The 24483-nt window shown below is 46.3% G+C and overlaps 1 protein-coding gene across 4 annotated transcripts in view; it reads left to right on the forward strand.

Annotated features, from left to right (window-relative positions):
- The window catches only part of CLMN (calmin), a 68997-nt gene that overhangs the window by 34752 nt on the left and 9762 nt on the right, over positions 1-24483 (forward strand). For 2 of the 4 annotated variants that reach the window (XM_035106652.2, XM_060272040.1), the window contains exons 2-10: positions 2980-3041; positions 4166-4261; positions 5735-5818; positions 10707-10799; positions 17139-17329; positions 18570-18763; positions 18975-19057; positions 19770-21038; positions 23793-23980. In XM_035106652.2, coding sequence (XP_034962543.2) covers positions 2980-3041; positions 4166-4261; positions 5735-5818; positions 10707-10799; positions 17139-17329; positions 18570-18763; positions 18975-19057; positions 19770-21038; positions 23793-23980 — 2260 coding nt within the window. Of the gene's footprint in view, positions 1-2979; positions 3042-3089; positions 3545-4165; positions 4262-5734; positions 5819-10706; positions 10800-17138; positions 17330-18569; positions 18764-18974; positions 19058-19769; positions 21039-23792; positions 23981-24483 lie in introns of those variants that run through there. The other 2 variants (XM_060272050.1, XM_060272043.1) reach the window with 2 other exon arrangements.

Genomic DNA, 24483 nt, shown 5'->3' on the forward strand with positions numbered 1-24483 from the left:
TTTTCAAAACTATTAATACTCTGCCCTCTAATTCTGTTTGCTTTCACGGTCTTCCCACTATCTCCAAGGATTTGGATTGCACTGGCTGAATTTAGTATGTTTTAGTCACATCACAACCTTGAGAAGAGCCTCAAAATGAACTGAGCCATTGCTAATTTCGTGTTGGTTGTGACAAGTATATATTTAAAAAGGTGTTGAAGGGCGGAAACAACTGTAATATAAAAGGGGCTCCTTTGGCTCTCCAGCCCTCCCCCTGCCTAGCCTTCCCCCTACGTTTGCAGTTTGATAGTTGGATGCACATTGTTGAGAGACAATGGAGTGTGCCTCCGGGGGTGAAGTTGTAACGGCTGTGTTAGCAGCACCGAAGCCACCTCCCTGGGGCGCAAGCCTGGGCAGTGTTTATGGGGGTCCTGGGCTGCCCACACAACAAGACACACACACACACACCCCGGGTCTCGCTGATGTGGTCCAAAAGAAAGCAGAGCAATATGTTTTGCACCAGCTTGGCTGCAGGAGTTGCCGGAAAGAGTCCCACCGTCTTATAGACTCCAAATTTCTGTAGCATTTACTCCGTAGCCTTTTCTTCTCCCAAAGATATCCTGCAAGGCAGCAGAGGTTTAGGATCAGAGTTTTCCTTCTCCTAGATGGGCTGCCTTCTCAGGTTGACGAGCCCCATCTGATCTGCCCCTCACTTCCCTCTATAGCAAGTGCAGAAACCACCTTCTTGACCGTTGGACCCACTATTGGTCTTGACCACTCAATGGGCCAAAGCCTGTTTTTGCATGCTTTAGTCATCTTGTCCACATCGTTTGTAAAATTCTTTTGCCACTTTGCTATTCATTTGCCACCTTTAGGGTTGCCAGACTCAATAGAGGACAGGACTTCTGTGCCTTTAATTGCCCTGCTCCCTTTTGAGTCTGGAAACCTTAAAGAGAAACCAGCAGACTCTTTGTTTAATTTCCAAGCAAAGGGTCTGCTGGTTTCTCTTTAAGGTTTCCAGACTCAAAAGGGAGCAGGGCAATTAAAGGCACAGAAGTCCTGTCCTCTATAGAGTCTGGCAACCCTATCCACCTTGCTGCTTCTCTTTCCACACAAAACATCCTTGCCTTCTAAGCAAGATGGGCAGCTTTTAAGCCTTGCTTACTGGGCTCCAGAGTCCAAAATGCTCTTGCAAGAGCTCACAATCCCTGAAGATCTTGTGAGAGTGTCCCAGAGCCTGGTAAGCAAGGCAGATAGCTTAAAATCTCTTTCTGCACCAGAAAAACCTGGTGCAAAAGGAACTTTTAAGCTTTCTGCTTTGCATGCAATTAATTTGCGGGATTTCAACTGGCCGGCTTTCTTTTTTTAAAAAAAGAAATAATATTTTTATTAATTTTACAACAACTGAACATCACATGAAAATGAAAAACCATACATCAAAACCTTAAAACAACTATATAGACAATCCACCTTGAATCCAAAACATGGGACTACTAGAATCCCCTGACTTCCCTTCACCCCCACCCCTCGGTTCCCTTGTTCTGTGTTGTTCATGCATGTCCATAAATTCAACTGGCCGGCTTTCAAGTGCATAAGGTTGAAATTGCACAAGTTGTTGTGGTTGTTGTTGCTTTCTTTTTACTTGCATTTTCAAAAACAGGAACAGAGAGCACAAATTATTTGCACGCAAGATGCAATTGTACTTTATTCAGAACTGATCCAGTGATCTAGGGTATGTGTGTGTGTGTGTGTAGGAAGGATTTATAACATATAACAGGTATTATATGCTGGCAGTAGTTTGTCCCCACAAGCAATCAAGCTACTGACTGCAGCCTCCAGACCAACCTCAAGGGTAGCCCCAACATAACCCCTTCCTCTCCCATGCTGTTCATTTCCCCGCTCCCCTGCTCTGATTTTTGTTAACTAGTTAATCTGAGTTGCCGCACCTGCATGCAAAGCTCAGTGGGTTAGAGCCTGGTGCTGATAACTCCATGGTTGCAGGTTCGATCTCCATATGAGACAGCTGCGTATTCCTTCATCGCAAGGGGATGGGCTAGATGCTCCTCAGGGTCCCTTCCAACTCTATGAATCTCAGACTGGGTGCTGCTGACTCAGTTTGCATCATCTTGCAGAGGCATACCATGGGAACATGGCCTGGGTGCGTCGGGGCTCTAGAATGCCAATGAGCCATTGTCACGTCTTTACACACAAATGCTGATGGGGTTCTGGAGTCCCAAGTCCACAGGGAGAACGAGCAACGGCTGGCCTCGGTGTGCTGCTTCAAACTGAGTTGAGAGTAAGAGTTAAGCCTAGTTTCGAAGTCAGCTTGAGTTCCTGTTGTCTTTTTTGAGCCCGGAAATCTTGGAAGGTTAAAACTGAAATCAGACTGTTCTCTCTCTCTCTCTCTCTACTGTTTATATTACTGAATTCTAGCAAACATGACTTCTTTCTGGCATGGTGCCATGGATTGGTGAACAGGCCTAGCTGTATGTTGTATGTAATTATGAGATTTATAATCCTGTTACTGCTCTCTGGATGCCCAGAAAAACCAACACAGATTCAGTAAACCATATGTATAGTATGTGAGCAGACATCTTAAGACTTGGACAGATTTTTCTTTCTTCCTTTTTAACCGCTGCTTTTCACAAGGATAGGTGCAAAAAGAACATGTTTAATTGGGTTTTTGGAAACGGTATTACCTTTATGGAGCCTCTGTGAGCCATGCAGATTGAAATGGTTCGTTTTGGGAGTTCTGCAATCAAAATGGGGCAAGTAGCAAGAGACATGTGAATCAAATGTGGCCCGGTGATGCTGGGAGCATCCTCTGCTGTTCTTTCTGCAACAGTTCTTAATGTTGTTTTCGTAGACTTCCTGACATATAAGTCCACTGTTGCACTGGAAGCCAAACTTTGCTTCTACTAAGCAGCTTCAATTTGTTATATAGGCACTTTCCCATTTTTAAAAAATAAGCCTGAGTTTCTTTATATCTTTTCTTTCTAGTGGAAAGGGAAAATGTGCAGAAAAGGACTTTTACCCGATGGATAAATCTACATTTGGAAAAGGTAAGCCTGCTAAACAAATTAGCCCATTCAAATATTACAGACACACCTTTCTACCCTGCCTTTAGACATTTTGGATGTTTATTTTTGGGACCCACCTTATCTCTGTGATTCTAAGTTGTTTAAAACTGTTTTGAATATAGTGTTTTAATTGTTGTAACCTGCCCTGGGACCTTAGAATGAAGGGTGGATAAATAACAACAGCAATAACAAACCAACAATCATTTTTAAAAATTGCAGTTATTGAAAAGTGGATGAGAAAGGATGGGGGTTTATATTATTCCTTAAATATTTATTATCTGATATATTTGCAGGTGGTCTGGATGACCATTGTCATTTCCATCTGAGTGCCCATCATGAACTGTTTGGACACAGAGAAATGGTGGGAGGAACCAGCTGGGAAACCCCCAAAGGAAGAAGACTCAGAGCCTGGGGATTGGTGGTGGAACGATGCTAAGTGGTCAGAGGGAGAAGACTGGGAGGAGGAGGTGTTGGAAGCTGAAGAGGTGACAGGGCTTAGTGAACAGGGAGAGTCTGTGGCAGAGAGAAGTTCAGAATCAGAAGCTTCAGCAGGCTAGTGAAAGGAGAGAGGTGAAGAGGCAGAGATGAGTCATGCTGGTGAAGAGTCACGGGTGTCTCCACTTTCCCCATGACTCCCAGAACCAGAAGAGGCATGAAATGGGAGGAGCAAAAACAGACATGCAGGCATAGTCTCTGATTGCTTGTCCTGAAGAGCTGGAGACATAGACAACCGTGGGGAGGTGGGGACCTTTAGTCTAAGGCAGGCATCCCCAAACTCCGGCCCTCCAGATGTTTTGGACTACAATTCCCATCATCCCTGACCACTTGTCGTGTTAGCTAGGGATCATGGGAGTTGTAGGCCAAAACATCTGGAGGGCCGCAGTTTGGGGATGCCTTGGGGAAGGCAACTGATTTCATGGAGTAAGACCTACAGGGAATGAGCTGCTGTGCTCTTTAGGTCTGACACTCCACTAAGTCTGTGAAGACAGTGTTTGCAAATAACGAGTTAACTCCAATTTTGAACTGTGTGATTTGCTGTTTGGCTAGCCCTGGGACAGAGCCAAAGATCACCTTTCTCAATCATGTACCCATTTCTTTCTTCACAGTGCAGCCCCCCTCTGGAAGTGAAAGATTTGTTGGTTGATGTTAAAGATGGCAAAATTTTGATGGCTCTGCTGGAGGTTCTCTCTGGGCAAAATCTGGTAGGTGTAAACCTTCGTTAACAGCCTCGGTTTGACATGATGTTGCCTGTTTTTACCAGGTCAGGAGGGCTGGATTTTGTAAGAGAGCTGTTACTTCAGCCATGAAGTGGTTCAGATTGTACGCTTTATGTAGGAACTGGTGGCTCCACCCCTTTCTGGCTCTCAGCCAGGTCCTGATCTGGCCAAGTGTCCCCTGTGGCTTCCCCTTCCTTCTGTGTGGCCTTGTGTTCAGCTAGCTGGCCTCTTTGATGGTTGCTCCAGCCCAGCTCTCCTGCTCCTATGGGGCTAGGGCAGAAATGGTGGGTCACTGCCCTAGCCAGGAGCCCAGGGAGTTGGTGCAGGGGGATGCCAGTCCTGTGGAAGGGATGATGTCTTGATCCAATGGCTCCTCATGGCCAATGACAGTGTGAGGTTTGCAGCTGGTGGGTGAGTCAAGTTCCCCTGCTCATCCTCTGAAGATACCTCCAGGCTGAACGCTCACTGTTACTGCTTTCCCAGCATTTGTGATAAAATTGAGCCTTTTCACCCAAGGACCACATCAGAAATATATCTTAAGGTGGGCAGCTGCAGCCAGTCTGTATATCTTAGTTGCATGTGGTTCATAGAAAGTGCATGGGTGCAGCAAGTGTTGGCAATTATATTATAACTGCAGTCATAGAATCATAGAATTGCAGAGATGGAAGGGACCCAAGCAACGCAGGAATCTCAACTGAAGCATCCATGACAGGTGGCCAGACAACCTCTGCTTAAAAACCTCCAAGGAAGGAAAGTCGCCATTATCTTCCGAGGGAGTCTCTTCCACTGTTGAACAGCTGTTGCTGTCAGAAGGTTTTTCCTGATGTTGAGTCAGAATCTCCTTCCTTGTAACTTGAAGCCATTGGTTTGAGTCCTACCCTCCGGAGCAGGAGAAAACAAGCTTCTTCTATATATCCTCCCAGTTTTCCAGACTGAACATACCCAACTTCCGCAACCGTTCCTCATAAGGCTTGGTTCCCAGACCCTTGATCACCTCAGTCACTCTTCTCTGCAAACGTTCCAGCTTGTCTTGCTGGTGTGTTTACTTCCTAGTAGATGTGCTCAGAAGAGTCTGCACTGTCTGGCAATGGCTTTCCAGGGTTTCAGGCAGTGGGTTTGAACCTGGGACCTTCTGCATGCAAAGCAGATGCCACAGCCTTTCCCCCTTCTGTTGTTGTTGTTGTTGTTGTTGTTTAGTCATGTCCGACTCTTCGTGACCCTATGGACCAGAACATGCCAGGCACTCCTGTCTTCGAGAACACTGCCCAACCATCTCGTCCTCTGTCGTCCCCGTCTCCTTGTGCCCTCTATCTTCCCCAACATCAGGGTCTTTTCCAGGGAGTTTTCTCTTCTCATGAGGTGGCCAAAGTATTGGAGCCTCAGCTTCAGGATCTGTCCTTCCCCCTTCAATAATGCATTTTAAAAAGCACTAACTGGCTTACTTCCCTCTTTTTTTAGCTGCATGAATACAAGCCCTCGACCCATCGTATTTTTCGACTGAACAATATTGCAAAAGCCCTCAAGTTTTTGGAGGACAGCAATGTAAGTAATTCGAAAGCTGGTTGGATTTTTTTTCACTTCTCCCAGTACAATATATCTCTCTCCAAAATGAGGAATAATAATAATGTGCAAGCTGAAGGAATTACGTTTTGTTTAAAATTGTGTCTGAAAGGCTGCATACAATATGCAGAAGGAGGGGTTCCTCACAACACAAATTATTATTTTAATGTCGTAATGTTCAACTGGATTAAGGGATCAAGAGGCTAATATTAAAAGAAAATAAAAGAAATGCCTGTGTTCGGCAACCTTAAACAGCTGGGCTCAAGTTGCTCGGAAGGTTAGTGATTTGAGTCATTTGACTCCCCCCCCCCCCAAATGCTTTCAGCATCACGAGTTCTATATTTCTCTGCCCAATTTATAGCAAGAGATTATTTGAGCTTTGTTCAAAGAAAGATGGAAACTGCTATTCTAGACTTCTGCAAGGTCTGGGGTTGAACACTGTGTAACTTATGTGGTGGGGATGCCACCCCACACTGCTATTGCTATGCAGGCTGCCTTTGTATCAAGTGCAAAAGGAGGGATGTAGAAAGCTGCCTTATACTGAAGCGGAAGATTGGTCTATCTCACTCAGCATTGTCAGAGGCTGCCCGGGATTTCAGATTGGGTTATCTCCCAGCCCCAACTGGAGAAGCCAAGGATTGAACCTAGACTCTCCTGCATGAAAGCATGCACCCTACCACTGAGCTATCGCCTTTCCCCTAAGCATAACTCACACCCATTTTGGAGTCTTAGGTGAAGGTGAGGAGATGGATCCAGTCCCCTGTCAAGGCTGGGCGATGGGCAGCAATGTACAGGGGTGCCTCGACTTGCGAATTTAATCCGTTCCGAAGTCACCTTCGTAGGTCGAGTAATTCGTAAGTCGAAAAGCGCCATTGGAAACCCGATTTCCTATAGGGATGCATTGGAAACGGAGAAATTCGTAAGTTGAAGCAACCGCATCTAAAAATTCATAAGTTGAAGAAACCCTATCTAAAACCGCCGCAGTTTCCGTTCGGATGTCAAGTAATTCGTAAGCGTGCGGCCATTTGCCCCATCCGAAAAAGTCAAAAAAATTGGTTGTTGAGTCGTTCGTAAGTCGAGGTACCACTGTAAAGCAAGTCAGGAATCGGCAGCCATGAGAACCGCATCAGCAAAGAAGCACCTCTGCCATCAGTGCCAATTTGGGTGAGATCTCGCCTGAAATCAGCATGATCCCGTCTGAAATGGGTGCTGATGGCAGTGGTAGTGGTGGCAGGAGTGACAGGGCACCTCTTCCTGTTTCACCTCAAGCAGTTAAACACCACCACTGCGTATACTAAGTTTGGCAGTTGACCCAGCTAGCTCAGCGTTGTGATAGCCAACATAGTGCTTCCTGTATGTTTTTGGACTACAGCTCCCATCATGCCCAGTCAAATGGTCATAGGTGATGGGAGTTGTGATCCAACAAGCTCTGGAAGACACATTGGCTGTCCCTGGTCTACCCTGACAAGCAGAAGGTGTCAGGGATTGGAACTGCAAAGCAGATGCCCTGCCACTTAGCTGTGGCCCTATAAATCACCACCCAGCCTCACAGCAGCGTCTCTGTTAGGCCGTTGTTGTTTGGCTCCATTATCACTGGATTCTGCATGTGCTGCTGACATCACACATCACACGCTCATGTTGCCAGGGGCCTTGGTATGTCATAGTAAGGTGCCTTGCCTTGCTTTAAAAGCTTATGCAAGGTGAAACACTCCTTTAGGCACACTGAACTTTTCGGAGGCCAGATGGACTGACTTGGTCCCTGTGTCCAGTCCCTTCCAAGGGTCTTCACAATCTTATTCTTGTAAGTCATGCTTAGTTGGAAAGGATGTAGAAGAGTTATTCAGGTATGGTGGTGAAACCAGGGCCACCAGGGCCCAAATCCAAGGACTTGCAACAGCTGTGTGACTCGAGAAATCCAGTGCTGGCAAAATTTCACCAGCTTCCCATTTACTGTATAGGCAATTTTAAATTCCAAGACAGGACCCACCTTGGGCGGTAGATAAGAAAAGTCAGGCTTGGTCTAATGATGAAGGTTTTGTGGAAGAATGGAAATGCTTTTGGATTATTTAAAGAGATATTATTATATGATGAACACATGAGCATGATTTGAACTAGGAGAAACAGAAGGGATTAGAGGTTATGGTATTCTTGTTAAGGTTTAAGAGATAAAAGACAGTGCAGCAGAGGGAAAGAAACAGAAACACCATGGAAATGGGGCTGGCAAGTTGGGGGGGGGGAGTTTTTTATTATGCATTGAAATGTATGTATGAAATTTTGGGAAACTTCAGCAAAAACCTTAAGGAAAAAAGAGAAGTCAGGCTTGGGACTGGAAGAGATGGGCTTCAAATTGCCCACAATAACTGCCCATCTTCAGCATGGGATTAAGAGTGATCCACCTCCTGTGGATGTTGCAGCAAGAACCAAAGATATGGGTGGTTATATACTTTGCAAACTGTAAGTGCTACAGTGGGATAGAGATGTGCTTAAATAACTGCTCACCGGATTTGGCAGTGGGCGAGGTTTGCGGCCCAGCACACGAATTAAAATGAACAGGGCTATTTGCAATGTGACTCTGTGTATTGGGGGCCGAGGGATTAAACATGCAGACATTAAAATGTACAAGCTGGAATTGTTTAGAGCTGACGGAGTGCACCTGATCCCATTGGGAAATGAACACTGGTTGTGAGATGTAAAGCAGGGCCCTGAGGAATGGTTGGTGAGGACATGAGGTGTGGCGGTGAGGCGGCGATTTTGCAGTCTTGGCTGGCAGTTTTAGGCCTTGGGCAGAATCCTTTAGTCCTACAGTCGAGGAAGGGATGTTGCGGTGACTCATCCCTTTCTGCGGTTGCGATATCAGGGTTCCCTGTTAGAGGGGTCCTGAGGGGAGTCTCTGACCACAAGCGCTCCCAGCAGTGCAGGGAGGGGGCCAGCTATGTAAACGCACGTTTTGCAGTGTCCCCATATTCCCGATTGACCCTGTCTTGCCTCAGACCCCCAGATGGGGGCTGAGAGGGATATACACCCAATGCCTAAGCCAAGGTTTCCTACAGTTGAAATTCAATAAAGTTGTGGCCATTTTAATCCCAAAATATGTTGTCATGTGTTTTCCTTGGTCTGAGGTCTGACTCCCGGAGGGGTGCGGGGTGCGACTGTGCCCGAGCACGCAAACAACGCCCCCCCCCCAAAAAACAGCCTAAAATTTATCCATGAGCATCAAACATGGTGCCTTCCCCATGTTGCTGACTCTCGTCATCTCTCACCATTGACCATGCTGACTGCAACTGGCGAGATTTGTAGGCCGGAACATCTGAAGGCGCCATGTTGCCTATGATGTTCGGGACTGAACCAGTCTTGCAGTTGAGCCACAGGTTAAAAGGTTTGATCTCTTGATCTCAAGCCTGTTTAACCAAATTTTAGACGGCAGGGAAATGTTGTTTCCATTCCCTTGGCAATGGAGTGCCAACAGTTTAAATATTAAACCACCATGAAAGAGGTGGGAAAGGACAGCCATGGTTAATGCAGAACTCGAGAGGAATTGTGACAGGTGGGGAGAGGCTCAATATTCTTACTGTCAGCATTTCAGAAAGGTCTGAGGCCCTGTATTGCAACACAAGGGTTTAGCGCTGTAATGGGCAGCCTGGGGATTTCTTTCTTTCCTGCTCTGCCATCCTGCTTGCAATGAAGAAGCAAGAGAAGAGAGTGTGTAGTTTGAAGGAGAAACATAAGCTGGTCCTTGTCATATGGATTAAACCTCTCTGTGGGAACTCTGGGTCCTGCCATGGCTTCAAACCCAGAATCCTTGGTAACTTGATAGGAATGTAGGAAGCTGCCTTTATACAGAGACCATTGGTCCGTCTAGCCAGGGCCGGCCCTATGGCCAGGCTGGGTGGCGCAGGGCCCCACGGCGCTGGCCCGCCCACTGGCCGGCCGGTCCACCGCGCAGCTGTGCCCACCTGCCCACCGCGCAGGGGAACGGGGCGGGAGGGTGCCGGAGAGATCGCACTGTGCCTGCCCGCCCGCCCACCGCGCTGGAAAACGGGGCGGGAGGGTGCCGGAGAGATCTGGTGCACCACGGCGCCAGGGGTGCTTAAGACGGCCCTGCGTCTAGCTCAGTATTGTCTACACTGACCGGCAGCAGTGCTTCAAGGGTTTCAGGCAGGGTTCTCTCCCAGCCCTACCTGAAGATGTCAGGGATTGAACCTGCAAGCAAAGCAGATGTTCTGCCACAGAGCTACGGCCCTTCCCCAGATCGTGCTGAACAAGCATTTAAAAATGGAGATAGCTGAGCCTCCCAAGATAGTGGGGAGGTGTTTCTGTGCCCAGTTAGTATTAGAGGGGCATTCTGTTCCTCTTTTCTATCGCCCCCAAAACTCAGATGGCACCTTAGAGGAATAATGCCCCTCCCCGAACCACACATGCTGCACGTCAGCCGGCTGTCTGCCAAGATGGACCTGATAAATCTGACTTCAGTAGAACAATGGCAGCGGATTATGTAGCTGCAAATATGCATAATATAATCAAGTAAATACTTCATCACAACTGAGGGTCAAACTACGTAGTTATATGAGTGCATAGCAGCCATGTGACTTCACTCTTTATTTCTCCCTCCCTCCCCCCATAAAGAAAACGGGCCTCCCTCCAGTGAGCCGCTATAATGCAACCATATCGTGTGAACTAGATATACATAGAAGCAAGCAATCCAGCTTTATACATTGCAAGCCAAAACCTCGCCCAGTATAAGTGCAAAATGCAACTCCCTGTTCCCTGGCCTTTAGATGTGACACATGTGCATTCTGTAATTAAAACTGCACTTGAGTGCATTTGTCTGTTTTTAAACGTCTTTTCAAACCTGCAACCCCCTTTTCTGTAGGTGAAGCTGGTTAGCATTGATGCAGCTGAAATAGCAGATGGAAACTCTTCCATGGTCCTGGGCCTGATATGGAACATAATCTTGTTTTTTCAGGTAAGGAGCAAATGGCAATGTTGTTACACGTTGGCTTTTCCATTAAACCTTTCAGCAGAATACAGATTTGTTATGTCTATAAGACTAGGAATGAAACAGATTCGTTTCTCCCATGTACCTAGTTTTGTGTCGGGTCTTTATTTTTATTGCATTAAAGACTCCGTAAATGTATGAACAAACCTGGATAAACCGAAATAGATCAGACACCTGGGTGTCGCTGCACTTTCCTCCCCCCACCTTGCAAACCCCTCAGTCTACTTCATTTCCCTTGCAAATGGATTTCTGCCTCAAAGTACTTGAGTCCAGCCTGCCTTGTGTGCATGTGGCTCCTGGCCAGAACCCAGATCAGAAGATCTTGTTTTCCATTTTTGTGCTGAAAACGCTTGAATGCTGCTTTGTGCATTTTTAGCAACATGAGTCTTAAGACCTGAGTCCTGAAACGAGGCTTTAAAGCCCTTTAATATGCATTACTTGCACTACTTTCATGTACTAAGATGGAATCTGATACGCATTTCAACAATCTGGGAGCCTTGAAATGCCAAGAATTGAATGCAGCCAGTGAACTTGACCATTCTCAAAAGTCTGGTGCAGATGTAACCTAGTTCAATCTCTTTAATCGTGGATAAGAGCAGACAATGGGCTAGTGTATTCCCCCTCTACCCCCACCCCCACCCACCTCTCCTTCCCTGGGCAAATTTTGAGGGAGATGAAATATAGAGGATCGTCCATTACACACACACACACACACACACACACACACACACACACACCACACACTTTTTCCTCTACACCAGCTTTACACCCAAATTAGGCTCCTCTCCAGGAAGCGCTTAGCTTAGGATCCAATAGATCCATAGCCAGCACAGTTCTGTGCCCACCCTAATCCTGGCATGTCCCATTTCAGGGTCCCCTGTCAGTTACCATATCTTGCCCATCCTCTGCAAGATCCTTTGCGGTAGGGTTGGGCGATACCTGGTTTTCAGCGTTGCGAAATGCTGATATATCACGATATCTGAAATAAGGATGGAGCTATCTAGGGGCACGGTTTCCCCCTCACCATGATTTCTGCCAGCGCCTGATCTTGTGATTCGCTGCCCCCTGCCTGAGGCAGGGGAGAGCTTTGTCGGCAGAGTTAACAGGCACTGCCGGGATCAATAGAAGGACTGGCTGGCTTCGCGGTTTTTTCCACATTGTGATTTTTGCCTCTCACACACACACATCATGATTAGCGATATATTGCCAGGTCAATAGTTATGAATCCGATACAACATTGTGGACTTCAAACCAGTTTGGGACAATAAATTGTTATATTACCCAGCCCTACTCTGCTCTGATGCTGCCCCCTGTTGGCAGAGCCAGGCAGAGGGCTACTTCCGCTGAATTCTAGCCACCCTCCCCAGCACTACTACCGGTACTTGGGAGGTTAGGATTGTGCTCTAGGCTCATATCCAAACATGCTGATATTTTTTCTTACTTCTGATTAGTGTAGGGAGTGAGCGGGGGGCAGACAGTAAAATTGGTTAAAGCCAGAACCCCTGCAGATTGTGAACAATGCTGGGATTTTTCAAAGTCACTTACGTGCTAGCTGTCAAATTCAAGGAGCACCTGACTAATAATGTGATTCAATTCCAGAAGCAAATAATAGAAAAGGAAAAATGCAAGGAGTGATTCATAGCAGACAGCTGTCTTTTTGACTGCTTTGTTGGGGAAGTTGCGGAAAATGAAATCCTGTGTGAATATGTCGCCCTAATGACGATAACAACCCTGATTTCAGGATTAAATCATTTTAATCCCCAAAGGAGGCTGATTATTAGGCTATAATGATATTTGTCATTGTATAATAATATTACAAAAATTTATTAGGAGGTAACCCTGATTTCTGGCTTTTAGCACCATGCTGAATTCCTTGTTGTTATTATCTTCAGGAGACGTTTGTAGATTGGGTTGTAGGTGGCTCTTAGTAGAAAACACCCCAGTAGTGCAAGGCACGGCACCCCATTTTTTACCAAGCCACTTGATTCCCACTGTCGTTCTCTAACGCTGCTCCTGAGGGTAGTACGCAAGGATAATCTGAAAAAACTGGGCAGTCTAATTTGTGCAGTGAAATAGAGCTTTCAAAACCATCATTGGGTACAATCCTTTACCCTTTCACAAAATCATTCCACTTGTTCTTTTACTGTATTGCTGCTTCTTCTTTGGCGATCACTCGTATCCGAGTAAGATTGTCTTCCATAAACACGGTTTTAACCATGAGTCCGTAAGTGACTGCGGAGGCCAATTCTGGATCCACATGTCTTTCCATAGTGGGGACATAGGTTTCCGGGTGGGAGTTGATCATGGTGAGGGTTTGCGAAGCATGCCTTCCTCTTCGTTTGTTTCTCCTTTTCACCCTGAGTTTGTGCTTCTTCAAAGTCCATGGCTGCTATGGTAAAGGCTGTTCTCCAATTGGAGCACTCACAGGCCAGTGTTTCCCAGTTAGAGCAGTGCTCATGCTACATTTTAAGAGATTTGCCCTGAGAACATCTTTAAACCTCTTTTGTTGTCCACCAGTATTTCGCTTTCGATTCTTGAGTTGGGAATAGAGTAGTTGTTTTAGAAGATGATAACCAGGCATCCAAACAACATGACCAGTCCAACGAAGTTGATGTTGAAGAATCATTGCTTCGACACTGGTGATCTTTGCTTCTTCCAGTACACTGACATTTGTTCGCCTGTCTTCCCAAGAGATGTGCAATTTTTTCCGGAGACATTGTTGATGGAATCTTTCAAGGAGCTGGAGATAGTGTTTATAAGTGGTCCATGGTTCGCAAACATACAGTAAAGTTGGTAGTACAATGGGTTTGTAAATGAGCATTTTGGTTTCTCTGTGAACGTCCTGGTCCTCAAACACTTGTTGCTTCAATCAGGAGAAAGTTGAGCTTGCAGAGCTCAGGCGATGCTAGGTTTTGGCATTGATGTTGGCCCTTGTGGAAAGATAACTGCTCAGGTAGGAAAAGTGGCCGACATTTTCCAACGTTACACCATTAAGTTGGCTCAAACTTCCCTGTTACTCAAGGAAGGTGTGGACTGTTGGATCATGATAGAATGGCCACAAGCAAGCACCTTGTTTCTTGTGCCTTGGGAGCTGGATATCACTTTTTGAGAGCCTTCAAAATTTAAGGAAGGACACTGACATCTATGGGCCATTTCAGGAGACTGGTCAATTCCTAAACTAGACCTTGATGGCCTATGGGAGAGCCCATCAAAATGTGCCAAGTTCTTCCTAGTATTTTTAAAGCTTTTAAAGTGTCACATTGATTTCTGAAAACTCCTGGAATAATTTTTTCTGCTTAAAAGGCCAGAGATTAAACAACAAGTGCCCAAACCATTTAAAATAGACACATTGGAGGGTTTTTTTTAACAGAGGTTGGATATGCATCTGTCATGGATGATTTAGCTGAGATTCCTGCATTGCAGGGGGTTGAACTAGATGACCCCTGGGGTCCCTTCCAACTCATAAGAGTCTCTGATTCTTTGAAAAGCATTGATATGGTCCTGAGCTTCCTTCAAAAACTATGACGTCTCCATACAGGGGCATTGTTGGTGCAAACAGGTACAGTATAAAAGCACAGTACTAGTGAAGCCCTATTCATCTGCCAACCTCATTTGCCCAGAGATACCTGTCTCAGTTTTAATATCAGGCAAGGTGGAGGGCACAATCCACATACAGTACTTGGCCTAGAAAATCTTGTTGGCATTCCACTGCTCAGGGTTACCATTAATGGCCAACAGTCCCCTTCCCTCTGAAAGTCTGTCTAACTTTGCACCTATACTTATAAATTAACATATGTCATTGTTATTCAAATTTGCCCTGTGCCTCAAGTCTTTTGAGGGCCTAGCCCTCTCCTCCCTGTAAAGCCTACCATCCCCTTCTAGGGAATCTGAAAGCTCATAGAGAATTTCAAGTGAAGAATCCAAATTTCAGATTCGGGTCAGAGGAAGAGGAATCGCAAGTGGAGAAAGTGCTGTTGCGCTCATGTTGTGCCTGTGGTCTTCCCACAGGCATCTGGTCGGCCACTGAGAAGACAGGATGCTGAACTCGATGGGCCTCTGGTCTGATCCAGCAGGGCACTTCTTACATTCTAGATTCCAGTATCCTCCCAAATGGAACTGATGTAAACATGATGGTGGGGGTGGTCCTGGGCAGATGTAGTCAGTCAACTAAACAAAATCCAGCTTGAACGCTTAAAATCTTTTATTTCCCCCTTCCCCCACAAGAAGGCCAAATCCAATTGGCATCACGAGCATCTCTTATCTCACCCTCTTAGCCACACAATTCCCATCAAAAAAATTCCGACATTGCTTAACAAAGGGCAAAAGTAGACATGATGATACTCGCACAGCTGGTAGCTTGTGTGATTGTTCTTTGTTCAGTTAAATAGCAACCACACTCATGGGCGTGTGTGTGTGTGTGTGTGTCCGTGTCCGTGTCCAGATTAGGACTGCAGCTGGTGATAGGTAGAGAGAAGGGAATTTACCCTTTGCTGCCACCAAGGTCCCAATCCAAATTCAATCGACCTCCTGGCAGCTGCTATTTACTAAACAAAGGACAATCATGCTTACCAAGCCAGCTGTGTCATTGTAGCCGCCTCTACATTGACCCAGCCTCTGTTTCTTTAAAGGTGAGCCAAGTTTTCAAAAACAGGAAAGCAGATCCTCCCAAGTCAGCAAACCCAGCAGGACAGATCTCCTACCCCCAACTCTGCCCCTTAAATCGGAGAAGCTCTAGATGTTGCTGGACTCGTTTCTCCCATCATCCTTGACCACAGGCCATGCTGGCTGAGGAGTCCAACCACCTCTGGAGGGCCACAGGGTCTCCACTCCTGCCCTATGTGAGCTCATATAAAACCTAAATAATAGAATTGTAGAGTTGGAAGGGACCACTAGGATCATCTAGTCCAGCCCCCTGAAATGCAGGGATCTTTTGCCTGACGTGGGGCTTGAACCCACAACCCTGAGATTAAGCTTTACCAACTGAGCTATTAAGACAGGAGGGGCAACTTGGGGATTGTGTAAGATTGGGGCATGTCTATGACTGAACTCTTTAACTGTCCTTAAGAGATCAGGATGAGACGTGTGCACTCACCTAAAATGACTCTGGATTTTTTTTGTTATCTCATGCAGAGGAATTTCTAACACTAGTTTTGCTGATGGGGGTCTTCTGGCATCACAAGATCAAATGACTGAGAAGCAAGAATTCGCTCTTCTCTCCAGCACTATATGGTTCATTTACGCCAGTCTGTGCCCCAACCCCCAGCTGCCTATATGTTCCCGAAAACTCTGTTGTAGTTTTCTTCTCACCATTTGATCTCTCTCCACTGAGAGAATTGCTTCTCTGTATTCTAGCATTCTGTGTCTTCTATAGTTTATGAGAAAATCCATTTTGTCTATACAAGGAACATTTTTGGCTCCAGGAGTGAGATCCTTATCAGGGCCAGCCTCACAGGCCACATTTGACTGGTGGGCAAGGCTGCGCCCATGACATCACAGGGATGCCATGAGAAAGGTACTTTGAAGTCCCAAAGTCAGGACTTCCAAGCCCCTTTCAAAGCAGTCACTTTAGTAAACGTTTGCTGTGTGAGCGGTCTCCTAGCAACTCTCTGCAGCATTAGCAGACTGCAGTTCCCAGGACACTCTGAGGGAACCCCTGACTGTTGAAATAGCATGAGAGTGCTTTAAATGTATGGTACGGATGTGACCTTTCTTCTTGTGGTTCTTGTTGCTATACCAGAACTTAAGAAGAGCCCTGCAGATCAGATCAAAGGCCCATCTTAGCACTCCTGTTAACTGCAGTAACCAACTCAGAGGAGCTTAAACTGACCTTAAGACATGTGGGCTGTATTCATTCCATTGCAGGATCCTTGCCTTTAGAGCAGGAATGGGGGGGGGACCTGTGGCACTCCTGATATTGTGGGACTCCCAACTCCCCCCAGCTCCCAGCCAGCATGGCCAATGGGCCAAGTCCAGCAACACCCCTGATTTAGAAGTTGCTATGCATTTTTACTCCTGTGTTTGGAATGCAGCGGCCCAGGCTGCTGGCTTGAGTCTTGCTGTGTGTCTCGCCGAGGGGGCAAGTGCTCTTTCAGATAGCAACAAACCGGGCCCCAAGTCAACGCTGCCATTTGCGCGGGGCTAGCTGGCATGACAGGGCTGTTTGTGAAGTCTGGAAGCGGCTGCTTGCCTGAAGAAATGAATAGGGTTGCTTGTCCTCGAGGCAAGGATGACAGGATGATGGATTCTCTGCTCTGTTTTTCTGACCCTGGCTGCTGCCTTCCCCCCACCCCCTGCCCCCCGCAACAGATTAAAGAGCTCACAGGCAACCTCAATAGGAACTCCTCGTCTTCCAGCCTGTCATCGGGACCCAGTGGCCCTGATTCAGACACCTCTCATCCCAACACGCCTAATGTCGAAAGAAGCATGTCTGTCTCAGTGAAGGACCAGCGAAAAGCAATCAAGACCCTTTTGACATGGGTCCAAAGGAAAACAAGAAAGTAAGCCAACTTTTCTTCCCTCCCCCTTAAAGGTCGCTGCAAATCCCACTGCCAATCAGATGGAAGAAGATTTCCATTCGTTATCTGTGTGATGAAATGCATTGGATGCATACAAAGTGGATTCGAGGGCAAGCAATAGAACAGGCTCTGTAGGTTTGCCTGTATCAGCCGGGAAGAGCTTGGGATGTGCAGCTGGGTTTTTCCTGTCCTTCCTGTTTCACAGTTCTGTGTTTTGTGTCAGTAATAACACCCTATTCCGACTCTTCGTTGCAGCGTACGTTGCCTTGGGGGGGGGGGGATCACAAGTATAAAGATGTGCTCATGGCTGGCCCTTTCATTAGCTGACATGAGGCACAAGGCCGTCTCCCGGCTAATGTAGAACAGGGGTAGGGAACCTTTTTGGCCTGGTGGGTCAGATCCCTCCCTGTCCCCACCACTGCGGGACAACCCACCTGTGAAATCATCAATGGCATCAGGTGACCGACAGGTGCACTGTCCTGTCCACCTGTCCAAGTTTCTCATGCAGCGCTTCCCAAGTGCCCGGTGGTCAACGGGTTGTTGGATGCTTGGGAAGTGATGTGCATAGCCAGTCCTAAGTAGAGGGCTTGGCCGCATGATCAAGCTCCCTGCAGGGAACTTGCTTGTGAAAGCCAATCCAGCAGGGTTGAACTGACTGCCCACCTGTTGATACAAGGTGACTTCAGCCCTGCTTTCTACAGGGGTTGATTCTGTGGTTCAGCTCACCTGTTCCAGATGCATCTTTTATCTGCTCCACATATATAGGCAACATCACGTGTGGGGCACGCGAGTGTGGTTTTGGGTGGGTGGCAGGGACAACCTCATGGCCAAACTGGGACGCATGCCAGGCCAAATGTGGCTGGAGGTTCCCTACTCCTGGTGTAGACTATATTGAGATAGAATGGACCAATGGTCTGCTTTGGTCAGTTTCCTACATTCTTTTGCTGACAGTTACCATTTGCCAGGCAAAAGCTCCCAATAAGGTTTTCTGAAGGCAGGCAACAGTGCTAAGTAGCTGGATCTCTCTCACCCCATGATGGAGGAAAAGGCACCTTGTGTACAAAAACTCCCTCTTGTGAATGCTTTTAGAGTATGATGCATTTCCCTAAAGCTAGAAAGCCTTTGCACTGGAATAATTCTCTTTGTTACGAGAGTCTTGAACATGTCCATCTCCGTGTATGGATTTTCATACCGCCTCTCTCCTTGGTACTCTCGCCTCCAGGTATGGGGTTGCCGTTCAGGACTTTACCAGCAGTTGGCGAAGTGGCCTGGCTTTCTTGGCCATAATCAAAGCAATAGATTCAAGCTTGGTAGACATGAAGAAAGCTTTGGAGAAATCACCCCGGGAGAATTTAGAGGATGCATTCACTACAGCACATAACCACCTAGGTATTCCAAGACTTCTGGAACCAGAAGGTAACATGTTCGTACCTAAATGTCTTCTGCAGGCTTTCGGGATTTACAGGCTGATCAGTGGGACTTTGTGATCATTACATTGTTTTATCTTTTCTTGTAAACCACTCTGAATTTTTTTTCTACAATCCAGTGTCATACAATTTTAATGAAATCAATAAGTAAAAGGAAATAAATTTTGATTCATCACGAGACAATATGTGTGTCTCCCCAGACATCATGGTTGAGTCGCCCGACGATCAGTCCATTGTGACCTATGTGGCACAGTTTTTGGAACATTTCCCAGAGCTGGAAGGGGTACGTGTGTTCCTTCACTTTGCTTTTTGAATGTTTCTTTCCTGTAAATGTAGTTAGGTCACTCTCGGCGATAAGCACCTCCTCCACAGTTAGGAGGAAGTTGGGTGATTGTTTCCTCCAGCTGGCCTCTTTCACTTCAGTTCAGTTGTATTTGATTCACTAGGTCAACCCAGTTCCCAACAATATGGACAGTGGGCAGCAAATGTGGGTGGCTTTCCTCTTCTCTCCCCACCCCCTAGATTGGAAATAGCAGGAATCAAAGAGACACTGTTGGGATCTTGACTCTGCATGAGCAGTTCCTTAACCGCACCTGGGAAACCAGGAAGTTGAGAGGGTTGCAGGTATATCATTAGATGTTCATCAACTAAATACTCCCATAACTCAAGGTAGCCCCCCCCCATGCATCTCTGCATAAGGTGGCTTGGTCACTTCTGACTATTGCAGAGACACAGCAGAAACACCCTCTGCCCTCAGAGGAGACCAGCTATTGCATCTCTGCATGTGAGTCACTGCTCTTGGTTTGCCGCCTTACAGTTGGGAAGCATGCAGCAACTCAGGCAGAGATGTTTCACTGTTTCATATGATGATAGCAAGTCTTTGGTGGGTGGGTAGAAGCATGGCCTAATTGTTCCGACAACTACCTTGCAAAAATAAATATTATTTATCAAATGATTGTGATGGTGATTATGGTGATTTATTTAATGTCGCGTAGGAAGATTTTTCAGATCCGGATAAGGACTTTGCAGCTGAATCTCCTTTCCATGTCAAAGAGACACCAGGGGAAGAAAATCAAGGGAAGGTTTTGATTTTGAATGAGAATGGGAAGCACACCTATACCGGTCACCTGGACAGAAGCCAGTCTTCACCTCCAAAAATCCATATTCCTAGTTCACCCCTTAATCCAGAGAACCCAAGTTTTCATATAGCAAATGAGGAGATTAATGACCATCTGCAGCAGCCACTATCAGATCATTCAGAGACTTCTACAGAAGGACCTCAGAGGCCAAGCTCTCTGCCAATAACAGAGCCTGTTGATTATCAGTCCAATTCTGTTGCCGAGATTCTTGCCAATAACGTAAACGGCTCTGAAGGGGATCAGCTGAGTATGTCCGATTCACCATCCCAGAGCGATGACCTTCCGCCAAGCTCACCTCCATATTGCAAACATTCTGTTGAACCTGCTGACTCTTCGGGAGTCGACCCCGAAGAATTCAGCAAGAACAAGCCAGCCACTAAAACAAAAGAATCATCTGATGGAAAGGCTTGCTCTTCCCCTCTACCTGAAAATGTACTGGAACATCTGACAACGGAACTTGAACATCCAATTCCAACTGCTGATGAGAAAGAGACCACAAAGAAATATATATTAGAATTGTTGAACAAGGAAATATCTAAGCTCCCAGTAAAATATGACTGTGCAATGCAGTCTTCTTCTGTAAAGGAAGGACATGCTACTCACCAGGAAACAAGTAGACCTGATTTCAAGGATTATTCAGAAGAGTGTTACCCAATGGAACGTTTTTCTCCGGTTAGAAACACTCCCAAGAGCCTAGATATTACTAATGAAGACAGCTCGGTGGGTGAAATGACGCCAAACCCTTCCAAAATCTCCATAATCCCTCATGACCTCTTCTATTACCCCCATTATGATGTTCCCATATCGGCCGTCTTGGATGCTTTTGCTACCCCCGGCGCAGACCATACCCTCTTGGAAAACAACAAGATCTGCGCTGAGCTTTTAGTAAACTGTTTGGCAGAGAAAGAGTTGCTTGACCAAAACGCTGAGAAGGACATTTCAAAGGCAGGCCTACACACGAGTAAGGCAGCACCAACGCACTTGGATGATAAAAGCCCAGAGAAGCAGAAAAAAGATGCTCGTGGTCACACCAAGGCTTCCCTCAACAAGGCTGCTGCAGAAGGGAAGAAGAATGTGATACTCAACGCAAACAGCGTGGATTCTGCTCACTCAGATGTCCCTGTGGTACGGTTGGTTTTTGCATTTACTTGTTTGCTTGTGCCAAATTCTTCCCTTGCGCTTGATGCCATCTAAATTATTATAGAGACGCTTGCGCCATAGTTCTTTTTCTGAGGGCTCTGGTGACTAGCAACTGCTTGTGTCTATCCCCCTGGTGTTGCACCTGGAAGTAGTCTTTAAATGCAGAGATGGGGAACCTGTGACCTTCCTGGTGCTGTTGGGACTCCAACTCCCATCAGCCCCAATTAATTGCCATTGGTTGGGGCTGATGGGAGTTGTAGTCTGGCAACATCTGGAGAGGCCCAGGCTCCCCACCCCCGACTTACATTCTTATATTTAAATATCTGGGATCAGGCCCATTGACTGGTCAAACACACACTAACCAAATTGGGTGGTTGCTGCTCCCATAGTTATTCCCACGAGAGTCAGGTAACTTGTCTTCCACCAATGTAACTTCTTCTTGGCAGGAGTAGTAGATGGTACTGCAGGTTAGATTGTGAGCCTCTGGAGCAGTGCAGTATTTTCATGTGGTATACTATTGGTTGTGTCCAACTAAATCCTACTCAAAGTAGACCCATTAAAATCAGTGGTCGTGACTAACTTAGGTCCACTGATTTCAATGACTCTACTCCGGGTAGGACTTAGTTGGATACAACCCTATGACCTGATTTGGTAGCCATTAAAATAATGTGTAATATCAGCCTAAAAGGATAGTTTAATTTGGACTTGCTTCTGTTTGGCTTGATGTATTGTCCTAAGAGGTTAGCTCTGATTGGGGAAGTGAGATCTTCAAGTGGCAAGTCTCCCACTGTACGTACTGATCCTGCAGCTGTGTTCATAGATGTGTTTGCCTTTTGTTGGGTGTTAGAAAATCCCAAGGGTCATTTCACAAATAACACAATCCCAGATTTACCATGCAAGTGTACTCTCAACAGGGAGCTGTAGCCAATCCTGCCTTTTCTTTTGAGTTTGCCTCTACGGTGCCCTTAGTTTCAAAGACCTATCTGTCACAACTGCACTTTACATGTTGAGGTGTACACCCAAACACCAAGCATAAGGTTGGATCCAGACTAACTTAGTTGCACTTCATTCCCTTTGACATCAGTGGAACTTTAAGTCAGAATTAATTTGTCGCGTTGATTTCAAGGAGGCCAAAGTTCAACTAAATTAGCCGCGATGCAACCATGATGTGTGAAGCAGCCCCGAACCTGGATACAGTCATACCTCTAGATGCGAATGCTGCGGGTTGCGTACAACATGGGTTACATACGCGCCAAACCCAGAAGTAACAGAATGGGTTACTTCCGGGTTCGGCGATTCGCGCCAAATGATGTCATGCGCAGAAGCACCGAATCACGCGGGGAACATGCGCAGATTCGGCGCTTCAGGGTAAGTACTGCTCTGGATGCGTACGGGGCTCCACTGTACTTGGTTACATTTCTCCTTCACTTTTCTTGAAAGTGCCCCAGGCATCATTTGGCAGTGACGCTGTATATATTCACTTGTTTAGGAAACAGTTGTCCAAATGAGAAGATCAGCATAAGGATAGACAACATGTTCTGTCCACACATAACCCCACTTTGTTCAGCTTGCTGTTTTGGTATTAGTAGAGCCCTACTTGCATTCTGGCGCATTAAAACACCCTCTTGAGACAGGTCGTCAACATGGCACCCCTCAGATGCTGTCGGACTCCAATTCCCAGCAGCCTCAGCCAACCTAGCCAATGCATAGCAATATTGGGAGTTGGAGTACAGCAACATCTGGCACCAAATGAGTACGTTTCCGAGCACAATTCAAAGTGTTGGTGCTGACCTTTAAAGCCCTAAACGGCCTCGGTCCAGTATACCTGAAGGAGCGTCTCCACCCCCATCGTTATGCCCGGACACTGAGGTCCAGCGCCAAGGGCCTTCTGGTGGTTCCCTCACTGCGAGAAGCAAAGCTACAGGGAACCAGGCAGAGGGCCTTCTTGGTGGTGGCGCCCGTCCTGTGGAACACCCTCCCATCAGAGGTCAGAGAGATAAACAACTACCTGACATTTAGAAAATACCAAAAGGCAGCCCTGTTTAGGGAAGTTTTTAATCTGTGATATTTGATATATTTTAATGTTTGTTGGAAGCCGCCCAGAGTGGCAGGGGAAGCCCAGCCAGATGGGCGGGGTATAAATAATAAATTATTATTATTATTATTATTATTATTATTATTATTATTATTATGGAACCCAGTATGTGAAATTATCTGCCCCAGAAGAATAGATGGCTTCGTACTTCACAATTTTTCCATTGCCACCTGAGTTGTTTGTTGTGCAGAGTTCTTCTAGTTGGTCTAGGCTTCCACATGGGTATCTCAGTGTTAAGATTGCTGCCTTTTGTATTTTCATTGACTTTTAGTTTGATTGTTGCTTGTTAGCCACCTTTATTTTGTAGCGGTGGGGAGACAGGGCAGAAATCACTCCCTCCACCCAGCTACCCATCTCTGTATCTATTTTATTTTGATGTTGTTTGCCAGCTTCCTGCCACTTTGGGCACCTCTTATTTTGCGGGGTGGTGGGCAAAATAGAAATCCCTCTGTCTAAGCATGTATGTGTCTAGGTATCCATCTAGCTAGCTAGTTAGCTTGCTAGCTAAACAAGCAAGTGAATGTAGTTTGCCAATATAAAGAAGGAAAAAAGGAGCTTCAAAGATTAAATAGGTAGATCTTGATAAACTTGTACAAACTCTTGCTTTTAAAAACCTGAATTATCATCATTTTTATTTTTAACAGATAGTGGTAAACCAGTTTGATACTGCGGCTGAAGAAAGAAAACTGCCAGAAGAAAGGAGCAAAAAGAAAGAGAAAAGGAAGAACAAGTCAATTTTTCAAGGAGAAAACATCCCAAGTCCGAAAGCTGGCTCTACCCGGCTACTAGATAAGCTAGAGGAAGACTATACAGACCATCAGGGGCTTTCAAGGTGCTTTCCGTTTGCTTCTTTGGTTCCTAACACAAAACCCGTCTTGCCACTTTTTCTTGTCTGGTTTCCAGGCAAAGCTTATTTGCCTGCCACGTCCCATATTTTACTGGCCTTCTTGGCTGCAGCCCTGGACAGCCATAGCACAGGCAGGGGAGGAAAAGTCCAGGCAGCTGGATGCATTTGGGAAGGGTGAGGTGCAGCCAAAATCTAAGCACTTCTGGGACCTGCTGGGTGATCAGCTTCCGTAAGTGCCGAAGTGTGTTTAATCCCTGTTGACTTCAGTGGAAGAATTTAGCACAAACATGCTTCGGTTCTTAACGATGTCTGATCTCCAAGCAGAATGAGCAAGTTGCTTCCCCCACCCACCTGTCCGCCCCTGAAATTGGCTCTGGAGGGTCAGGAGAACCCCCAGATCAGCGCACAGGTGGAGGAAAGAGGGTCTCGTTTCATCTGGCAAACTGAAATACTTGCACAGATGGAACAGTTGGATGAGCACTGACTGG

Source organism: Zootoca vivipara, chromosome 1 (genome assembly GCF_963506605.1).
Source record: "Zootoca vivipara chromosome 1, rZooViv1.1, whole genome shotgun sequence".
Classification (NCBI taxonomy): Eukaryota; Metazoa; Chordata; class Lepidosauria; order Squamata; family Lacertidae; genus Zootoca; species Zootoca vivipara.